Genomic DNA, 10,812 nt, shown 5'->3' on the forward strand with positions numbered 1-10,812 from the left:
AAAGTTAGTAAGAAAAAACAGTGAAATTTAGGATGGAGAGAAAAGCAAACAAATATTAAAAATAATATTCTGAATTACAAATTTGAAGAGTGGAATACAGTAGAAAAATTTATTAAAAGCAGTGTGAAAAACAACAAGAAAGACCAATATCAGATGAGTAAAAAAAACCAGAAGATCTATTATGTGATATTCAGCGCAGCATTTGCAGCCCTGGATACTGGAGATCTCCTGTTAATCTAACTGCAATTTCCAAGGGTATTGTTCCAGAACTAAGTTCAGTTTCTTCTAATTTTCTGAAGCAGAAGTAGCCCAACATGCCAAGGGACCCTAAAACCACCTCCTTTCCTATGTAGCTTATTCTATAAATGTTTTCAAGAAGCATTTCCTAAAACAAAATAATGAAACCAAAGAAATAGATGTAAAGCTGTAAACTGCATGGCTTGTGCAGTACAAAATACAAGGGAAAGTTATGACTGGTAACAGTTACCCAAAATATATATATCTCAATTGCACCTAGTTTAATATCAACAGTTCTAATCAAAGCTGATAAGTCACAATGTGGCTGATACTGTCACACAGAGAACAAGGACTCAGTGGGGCTCTTCAGTGCATCTCCCCATCAGAAAAAACTTTCCCAACAGATTTTTCAGTACTCTGTGCAGTGTGATTTGCCTCAGCCAGTGGGATATATACAAACTGAATGGCCTCTCACACCTCTATCAAATTAGTCTGAAGACAGCCAGAGTTGAAGGAATCTGGAAATCTGAATTTTAAGTCCATCTCAATCACCTTCCATAATTCATTCTTTTTTCAGAGGGGATCACCTGTCACAGATAGATCTACCCCTACCTTGTAGAAGACTGCAGTCCTCTGTTTTTTCACCCAAATTCTACCCTTTTAAATACTTAAAACTTCCCACATCTCTCAATGAATTAAGCATCTTCTCCCTTAAAAACAGAAAGTGATCTCCATATAAAGTTTGATTGTATGGGCACTTTTGTCAACTGCAGAATCTTAGAATTATGAGCAAGGCTCATGCAGCCTGTAACAGCATTTATTGCTCATTCATCTCCTGACTGGGAGCTGGCTCTGTTAATCCATGAAGTACAGCAGAGGATCTGGAGCTTGCCTGCAAGGCTTGTACTCAGCAGAGCAGCTGGACTCAACTAAATAGATTTGCAAAAAGTAGTTATCCAAATCTTACACTTCATTATTTACCAGGCAGCTGCTGTTGAAGTCTCCTCCCTGAAGGGAAAAGGTGGCTTTCTGCCAGCTGTTCCATGCACCATTACCTTCTGAGGTGAAGGTCAGGAAAAGGAAGTGCTCCTTCCATATCTAAGAGTTTCACAGTCTTTGGGTACAGCTCCATCTGTACATGTACACTATTGCACAAAGTATTTGTTCCATTTTATATTATTTTCTCCCCGCTATTTTTAACATACTTTGTTTTGAAGAGGATTTGGTAACTGAACCCTGGCCATAGCTGTTTGTGCTGTACAGAAATCTACCTTCAGCTACAGCCACCAATGAATCAGAGTAGTGAAGACACACTCCAGGCTCCCTGTCAGGAGTCTGTCACTCTCTGCAGGGACTTAGAGCAGCCAGATCCTGGCTACTGTGTGCCTGCTTCCCTGCTAGAGCTCCCTGTGGATGATCTGCCCATCCAGAGTGGCAGACTCCCTGTCCCACTAGACTAATCCAGGACTGGAGGCCAGCAAAAATCTGCTTGGTCCTCACAAGGTGGGTGCTCTGTGCAGACATACAGGTAGGGCTGTTGGCCACCTGGCTGTCTGCAAGGCAGCTGGCAAAGGCTGTGACACGAGCCAGTGCAATGCCTTACACCATACCTGCACTGGTGAGGACATCTGGGGACACACGTCCCACCTCATTTATGGCACCTGCTGCAGCAGCAATAACCTCTGCCTGCTGACTGGGATGGAAAGCAGGCACTCCCTGCATTTTGGCAGGCTGACACTGAGTCACAGCCGTGGTTATCAGTTACCTGAAGGCTCCACTGTAGCTGTAGTAACGTTCTTGGCTACTTGCACTGCATTTGTTGTTTCCACTCTCATCCCCAATACACAGCTGACAGAGCTTTGCTGGGTAATTGTCCTGCTCAGCTGAAGGGACACAGCTGGCAGAGAAAAACTCACTCACAGCTGGGGAAAGACAAAAACAACATAAGGAATGAAAAGTGCGGGCTCTTCACAAAAAAAGGCAGACATCATGAAGTTATAACCAATGCAGGTTTCAGTAGAACACTAGAAATGCAAGTTATAGCTGCCTTACTGGAATTCATGAACTAGAACTTCTAAAATATTTTTAGAGCACTATTTAGCTGACTACATAATGAAACCAAAGAGCTTCCTAGGTGATAGATAAGTAGGCAAGCAAAATTAGAATGCGGACTTCCATGTTTACAGATCTTTTTCTTGTTGTGCTACATTGTTTCATTACCTAAAGCAGTTTGAAAATAAATGCAATAAAATCCTGGACAGAGGCACCAGGATGCCCAGTGCTCAGAATAATGGGGTGTGCTTGGGGAGCAGTCAGGGAAATAAAGGTTCTCCTCTGACATCTGTGGCAAGCTCTGAGCTCCCAATATTAAAAGAACATGGACAGTCTAGAGCTGATACAGTGGAAGGACAGCAGGATGCTCAGAGGGCTGAAACACAACTTGCATTTACCAGGCTGAGAGCTGGACTTGGCCAGCCTGGAGATAAGACAACTAACAGTGTATTGTCATCTTAATCTACATGGTGGGTTTTTCAGGAAGACAGAGCCAGGTCCTTCTGAGGGGTGCAGAGCAAAAGGATGAGAAGCAACAGACCAAAGTTATGAGAAGGAAAATTCTGAGTAGATATAAGAGAAAAAATCCTTTGTACCAAGGATGGTCAAGTAAGTGGGACAGGGTCCAGAGAGGTTGTGTGTAATCCCTGTCCTAGGACTTATTCAGAACCTGCCTGGACACAGCCCTGAGCAATATGAACTACCAGACCTTTTATGCAGTTGCTTGGAATAGATGACCTCAATCTGTCCCTTCCAACCTAAATTAGCCAATTATTTTGTGATAAAGGAAAGGAATACTTCTGTGTTAGATGTAACATTCTCAGACCCCTCCACTAGTCCACACTGGTGGTAAACTTAAAATTTCAAATCATTATATTAAAAACACAATACTCCTTCAGAAACAGATATTATTAATATAGATCTATGAAATATCAAAACCACTTCCCTAATTGAAGTTTATCATTAGACTATTAATATCTTTTTCATTTGTATTACTGTTGTCTTACCTTGAGGAATATTACAGTCTCTGTTCTTAATAATCCCCCTCTTAATTAGTACACCAATGGGAATATTCCATCCAGCATTTCTCCCCAGTCCTGTGTGGCAGGACTTCTTCCCTCTCAGGTCACTGATGGTGAATGCATTGGACGCATTTCGTTTCACTAACACCACAGCATAGTATGCATTGCTGCTGTCATCAGCTTGTAAAATAAACAGAAAAAAGCACACAACACATTACAGCTTCCCTTATGCATTCCCACAGCGTAGTGATCATCTGTGCATCCATTACACTTATATGGTGGCAACTTCAATTGCACCAACAACCTCAGGCAGCATGGACGTACATGGAATTACTCTTCACTTCTACTGCCTCACACTGCTGCATTCACCTCTGGTCTGTAAGCTGCTACTGCTGCACACCTGAGCTGAATAATCTACAGACAAGATGATGAAAGTGTTCTTGTTCCCACCAGCTCTTATAAACACATCCCTCTAAAAAACAACATTCAGGGCATAAGTAACTCAGCAAATCTGCTTCAAGAAGTTATTTTTATGTGAAAACTTCAAACCTGCATTAAAAGTTCTATGAATTCTGCAGCAAATTTGAATTCTGCCTTAGTGACACTGTGGATACAAGCCCTCTTTTAATCAGTGACTGAGGCAGCTACACTGACAGGAAGAATTTGCTTCTAACTAAAATCTACTGTACAATTTCTGTATTTTTGCTTCTCTTAAAAATATTTTGACTTTATGAATACTAATTTTTTCTACTGAAATTTTTTTTACAAGAATTCAAAAAACAAATGAACAGATACAAGACTCAAAGTTGCCAAAGACTCAACCTGGTCCTGCAGCAGGACAGATGAAAGTAGCATCACTGTAGAAGCTCATCTCATATCCTCCTCTATCTATGATATGAGGGTAATAATTCTTATTTCCTTTGAAAACAGCTTTTCCAGCAGGGCTGGGAACAAAGGACTGTGTTTTTAGTGCTGTTTTCAAACAACCTGGGAAAATAAAGTCAATATTTATGTTTCTGGATCTTCTTACCAGAGTAACTTTCTCCAGCAGCTGGCACAAGGCCATAGGTCTTCCCAGCTGTGTAAATATCAGCTCCACCCAGAACTACAGCATCACTTTCCTTTTTCTGAAAAATAAAACATAGGATTTCTGTGAAAAAACCCAGCACATACTTCCCCTGCTGCAATGATTACACCTTTATGGTCACACCTGTGGCACCTTGAAGGGCAAGGCTTACAGCAAAAGAGCATCACAGTGCTAAAGAAAACCTCCCAAATGTGCATAAAGCATCATCAGTGAAACAGGGACAGGAGATTTCACACACACAGGCTTGAGTTAGCTGGGAAACAGTGCCCTCATCACAGCCAAAGATCAGCAAGATGAGGGTTCAGGCTCATCCAGACCATCTGAGCTACAGATCATCTCCTTGAAATCCAGTGTTCCTGCCTGTCACCAGAGTGAGTGCACATATCTAACCTCACCCACCCAGCAGGGAGCAGTTTCTGCTCATTTGGTTTATGGCACAAGGATTGTAGCAGCCTACCTGGATCAGCTCCATGCACTCTTCCTTTGTCTTGGCTGAAATACACTGAATTGCTGGCTTCAAATTCTTTTTTCTAAAGGCAACAGCCATTTCACCACATTTCCAAATCTCCTCAGTGGACACAACACACCAGTTCAGGCTTTCTGGCATTGCTGCACAAAATTGAAAAGCAAATGCTACATTCACCTTCTCTGCAATACACAATAAGGATTCACATTGCCCACTGTCACATCTGTCCCATACATGTTACTGAAAATATTTGCTTCTGTGTTGCTCCCCATCCCTCCAGCTCAGACTTACACCTGACCAGGAACCAGGGCACTCCCTGATGAGCAGTGATGTCCACACTGCAAACCTCTCCACAGCAAAGGAACAGTTCCTACAATTACTGACCATTAAACCCAGCTGTAATACATTAGTGGAGTGCAGCAAAAAGCCACCCTGAATACAAGCTTCCTCACATCTGACAGTCAGAGCAATGCCCAGAAGAGACAAATCAGGAAGGTGAGGGGCTTTGCCACAGCACAGATCACATCTGGGAAGCTCAGTTGCCAGGATTTTTAAGCTTCTTAAGGCAAAGATTCTTGCAACTTGTGTTTCTGACTTTCCCAGAATGTGTATCAAGTAATTTCTACTTTCTTCTGATAGCAGGAAAGACCATTATGCTTCAATAAAGAGCAACAGAGGGGTTCCTTCAGCTTAGGGAGGAAATCCTCTGCTAGGAATCCATTCATCCATTTTTATAGACTACCTGGGGATTTGTGCAGCAGCACATTATTATTTCCCCTTGTCAGCAGGTAAGAAATTAAGTACCAGGCAGCAGTAGCAGCTTACCAAGATTAATGCCTCTCGTACACCAAGAAAGGATAGAAAATGCCTGCACCTTATAAAAAAGCTGGACAATTTGCACAGAAAAGTGTTAATACAGTATTGTTTCTAGGTCAAAAAGTGACCTTTGCCCATGCTCAAATATCAGACTGGCATCTTTCCATAACACTCCAAGCCTGACAAGAAAATAAACCAGAATCAAGATGATCTGTGTTATCAGCTATCTTTTTGCTTGGTTATAAAGAGGAATCTACAGACAACTTACTACTGGGGTTGCAGCTCAGAGCTTGCATGGCATGAAGATACTCATCACCCAGCCATGCCTGGTAATTCTGAGCTGTGATTGCAACAAGCTCTGTGGTGGCATCTCGGAAGAGAAGATTCTGGGCGCCGTAGACCGCAGAGTCGAACATCTGAAACTTGGCACCCACCCCATTAAATCTTTGCTGCAATGTTAAAGAAGAAAGAACCTGTCACACATTGCTCTGTGTGGGATGTGTGACATCCCATACACCTCCAAACCCCACAGAGCCAAAGGAGCTCAGATACCCCATTTTCAGTCTGCTTAGACAGCCAGGAGAGCCCTTCTAAAACACAAAGGAGCAATAAAGAAATGGTCTCCTACTTGTCCCTGGTTGAGGAGCTGGAAGAGAACTGTCCCGTCTGTGTCAGGCCGCACAACCACAGCCCGAGCAGGGACTCTGGCCAGGTGGCAGCTCCTCCACTCTGTCACATCAGCCCTGCTGCCATCCCTACACAGCAGCTGGAAGTCCCGGGAGCGCAGCCGCTGGGCCCAGGAGGAAAGGCTTCTCCCTGAAACCACAGGAGGGGGACAGACATCAGCTGGGGCTGATGCTTCTGGCTCCAAGCCCCACTTACACATGTGGAGCAGAACACACATCTCCTGAGCATCTCTGAACTATTCCTGACTGCACAGCATATCCTGCGCATCTCTGTGGTCCTGTAGTCCCATAACATTTGTGAGACTGCACTGAGCTGTGCTGGGGTCTGCAGCAGTATCAAAAGCCTCCCTAGTTCAGGATTACATACAACATTTTTTGGGTTTTTTCCCCCTGGGTCAGACATATTAAAGCAATGTTATGCTCAAGGTAGTTTTCACATAGTGCCAGATAAGGCAGGTTAACTCTCTGCTAGTCTGCACTGAATCCCTTGGCAGGCTGGAGCAATGTAACAGTCCAGGTCTATATAAAAAGAGGTTTCTGCTGTTGAAGGTCTCTTTCCAGAAGCAGCTTAGATTCCACCTTTCACCTTATACTGAAACTATCAAGCATTTTAAAAAATTCTCTATCTCCTGGTGCACACCTCAGAGGGTACATCTGTTTTCAGATTTCATCTGTATTACAGCATTTTTTGCAGATTCCTCAATTCAAAATACATCAAATATTTGATAATATACTGTCATTTCAAACACTGTATTTCAGACCTTGCAGCCATTGTTCAACAAGCTTCAGGATTACTCACCATCTGTATATTCAGGCACTGTGCTGTGCTTCACAAAAGCAACCTCTCCAGCATTTTCAGCCAAACACCTAATAAATACAAATCCAACCACAAAGAGGCATTACAAAACCCCTGTGCTCTGGCCACTGCCAGCTGACAGCCCGAGGGCTCTGTGCTCCGTTCCATCAGCCACAGACACTGACCTAGTTCCTTGTGCTCAGAGTTTTGCTCAAGGCAGAGACTAGAGGCTGTTGGAGCATGAAGTAAACTATCATTGTCATCTGGTGAATATGAACAACATGTTCAGTGCTGCCTGGGACAAACACCATGACCTTCTTTGTCCAGGACAGCTCTGTGTCTGAGGCAGTCACACAGTCCTTTGGGGAATACACAGGGAGCAGCAAGTGCTTCTCATAAGCAAATTCTGCCCTTGCTGATGCTATGACTCGGGGCCTGGGAGCTGCAACACAGCACACAGATGGGAAGGAGGAAAATAAAGATTGGTGTGCAAAAATGGAGGGCAGAGCAACTCGATAATTCAGAGCAGCTAGGTGGGATAACTGAAATTGCCAAGTAGGGCAGCAGCTCAGCTCTCAGGCTCCAAGAATCATCAGGTTTCACCAGGAAAGGTAAGTCAGCAAAGCTTGCTGAAACACTCAGATTGTGTCAAACAGCTGCTGGACAAAGCAAATAGCAGTGGGCTTTCCCTGCCCAGTATATGTGCTAAATATCCACTTGGTTTAATATTCACATATTAACACCTGAAATAGTGGGTTAAGAATTACTTTTGATCAGTCAGGTTAAAAGCATGGCTATCCTAACAAAACTATAGATTTTCTAACAAGATCAACAGGAAGCTCTGTAGGTTCAATTTCTTGTCAGTGAGGCCTGAACATGATGACTGTGGAGAGGGTACAGCAATTTAAAAATTGACAGACATGATTTTTACCTGAAAGCCCCACTGTAGTCATAGTATTGCTCTTGGGAATTTAGTTCACATTTGTTCTGTCCTTCTGAGTCCCCTTTGCAGAGCTGACAGAGGGATTTGGGATAGTTCACACCATTTGCTCCAGGAACACAGCTTGCATTGAAATAGTCACTTACAGCTAAATGCAAAATTAGAATGAGGCATTTTTAGCAATGAATAAACAAGATCAATTTCATTTTAACACATCCACACAGTACATCTCTAAAAAGATCCAAAAGGCACAAGTTATTTTCTTCTTAAAAGACAGTTTCCAAGTTTAAAACAACCAAAACCCCTGCAGTCTTTATCAGACCTATATTAGAATCCTACAAGGAGCATCAAAGTCAAAGAACAAAACAGCAGCTGAGTCACATTTCTGTACACACACAGAGGGTCCCAAGACCATTGGGAGAGCATTGCTGAAGGGATGTTTGCCCTGTAAGCCTTGCCTTGTGGAAGGTCACAGCCCATTGGTGCCAGGTGCCCGGTGTCAGTGAGGTACCCCACGGGCACGGCCCAGCCCGCAGTCCTGTTGATGCCGGTGTGACAGGAGCGTGCTCCCTTCAAGCTCCTCATGGTGATGTTGGAGCTTCTCTTTACCACAGCCACAGCATAATAGGAAGTTCCAATCTCTGCAGCATGGGAAGAAAGAGAAACAACCTGAGTAGCCCCACAGCAGCATTACAGTGACATACACTGATTTTTGGACTCCTGTGCCTGCCCCACCCACTATGGTCACAACCTTGCTGAGAGACCCTGCTGGCTGTGAATCAATGTACCCCAGAACTTTTTCAGTGTGAATTGTCTTAGTCCACAGGCAATCTGCTCTAACTTTGGAGGTCACTCTGCTTTGAAAGTGAGGTTCCTTTCAGAAAGAAATTTTCTATTACTCTAAAAATATTTGGATTGAATTGAAACCAATATAATTTATTCCACAGTGGATCCTAATTTTGTTACAGCAGAGTCAACTGATGTCTCTGGAGCATCCCAGCTGATTTCATTATCATTGTTTTACAGTTTAATATAACTCAGTGTCAAGAGCTGAGGGTTTGAAGTGATCATAAGGTCATTCAATATTATATAGATCAGAAATCACTAATTTCTTCCACTTTTCTCTGATTTGAGCTCATAGCCTGACTAATGGAGATAGTCAACTTCTGGATCCTGAGCCCATTTGGTTTTGAGAAGCCAAAGTACAGGTCCCTCACCAGAGTCATGATGTGTTTAACAGGGTGGGGGGCTGCTGCAGATGATCCAAGATCCTATGGACTGACCCCAACAGCCACTTCTGAAGATGCCTTTGGCCAGGTAACACTAAGACCAGCTACAAAACAAGTCCAGCTCCATCTCACAATAGAATGATGAGACAGCACTGCCAGCAAACTGCTTCAGAGCTCTCCCTTCCCTTGCATCTTAAATTTAGGGGGGGCATCATCCAGCTCTGAACTACACAAACGTGTTGATACTGAGCTCTTGGTCAGGATGACAAGTCACCACTGAATTACTGTCTCTGCCTTGAAAGGAAATCAAAGCTTGAGGTCACCTAGACAAGAAGCAGAATCTAGTACTTCCTTTCTTCCAGCAGGTTATCATACATTAGTAAAAACAAAATCTAATTATTCCAATGTATAGGACTGAGAGATAAACCTAGTGATTAATGCTTAGCAATTCATTAATCTATAAAGTATGGAACAGAGAACATAGAAAGCAGAGAGACAGTAAACAACAAACAAAAACCAACCCAACAAACTTATTACAGGAACAGCTACTCTGACCTAAATGCTTCAGCACAGACTCAGCCACAGCCCGGTCTCCTGTTTCCCCAAACAGTCTGTTACAGGCAGGAGCAACCAAGAGGGAACCTGACCACTACCCACTGCTTAGAGCCTTCAAGAAGACTCCAAATAAAATGCAAGCAGGAAATACAAGCTTTTACTTATGCATTTTAAGTAATCTGAAACATATCTAGTCAGAATATACCTTGATCATATACTTCCCCAACCACAGGTTTCAGACCATGCTCCCTTCCAGCCTGGAAAATCCAACGGCCATCCAGGGTCACTGCATCTGCCAAGGCATCCTGTGCAGAAACAAGGGCAGAATACATGTTAAAGCTTAATTATCAGTAGTTATCAACAACCAGAGTGCCCATGCATTTAGAAGAGGCCCTTAGTTAATATGCATTTGTGTTTTCTTTTTTCCAATTATTTTAAGGGCACACAAATTTCTGAACAACTCCTACCAAGAGGGATTTTAGACCTTCAAAACTGCCTTCCTGCAGAAGCCATGCAGAAACCAGCCGTGCACAATGATGGCTTCACCAGTCTTAATAGTTCAAAGGAACCTTTATAACTATAGAAATGGATGCTGCAGCTCTCTGCAGGACCTTAAAGCCCAGCAATTTGAAGTTTCATTCTATAGCTACTGCCCCAAAGCTTGAAGATTTAAATAAAGTTGATACATTTTTAGATTATACACAGATAGTTCAAAATAATATTTTTGGGGCTACAAAATCTGAATGCCAAAGTGCACTCCAAAGCACCCTTAGAGCCTGCTGGCTTGCAGCTCAGCACAAGGCAGACATGCATTTTGTGAGTGGGGGAGCAGGTGGCAATGGCTTCCTGAGAAGGAGGAAAGTAAAAAAGACTGCTCAAACTGGGAGGATACAAATCTGAGGCATCCACTTTTGGGAAGGGGCACA

General features: G+C 43.1%; 1 protein-coding gene across 2 annotated transcripts in view; it reads right to left on the reverse strand.

Moving 5' to 3' along the window:
* The window catches only part of LOC102034476 (melanotransferrin), a 19,469-nt gene that overhangs the window by 2,622 nt on the left and 6,035 nt on the right, over positions 1–10,812 (reverse strand). For both annotated transcript variants that reach the window (XM_005427988.2, XM_031062793.1), the window contains 10 exons: positions 10,092–10,191; positions 8,561–8,743; positions 8,094–8,250; positions 7,166–7,233; positions 6,309–6,496; positions 5,949–6,129; positions 4,856–5,007; positions 4,342–4,438; positions 3,297–3,491; positions 2,003–2,159 (listed from right to left, as the gene is read on the reverse strand). In XM_005427988.2, coding sequence (XP_005428045.1) covers positions 2,003–2,159; positions 3,297–3,491; positions 4,342–4,438; positions 4,856–5,007; positions 5,949–6,129; positions 6,309–6,496; positions 7,166–7,233; positions 8,094–8,250; positions 8,561–8,743; positions 10,092–10,191 — 1,478 coding nt within the window. The remainder of the gene's footprint in view (positions 1–2,002; positions 2,160–3,296; positions 3,492–4,341; positions 4,439–4,855; positions 5,008–5,948; positions 6,130–6,308; positions 6,497–7,165; positions 7,234–8,093; positions 8,251–8,560; positions 8,744–10,091; positions 10,192–10,812) is intronic.

Source organism: Geospiza fortis, unplaced genomic scaffold, assembly GCF_000277835.1.
Source record: "Geospiza fortis unplaced genomic scaffold, GeoFor_1.0 scaffold19, whole genome shotgun sequence".
In the NCBI taxonomy this organism is placed as follows: Eukaryota; Metazoa; Chordata; class Aves; order Passeriformes; family Thraupidae; genus Geospiza; species Geospiza fortis.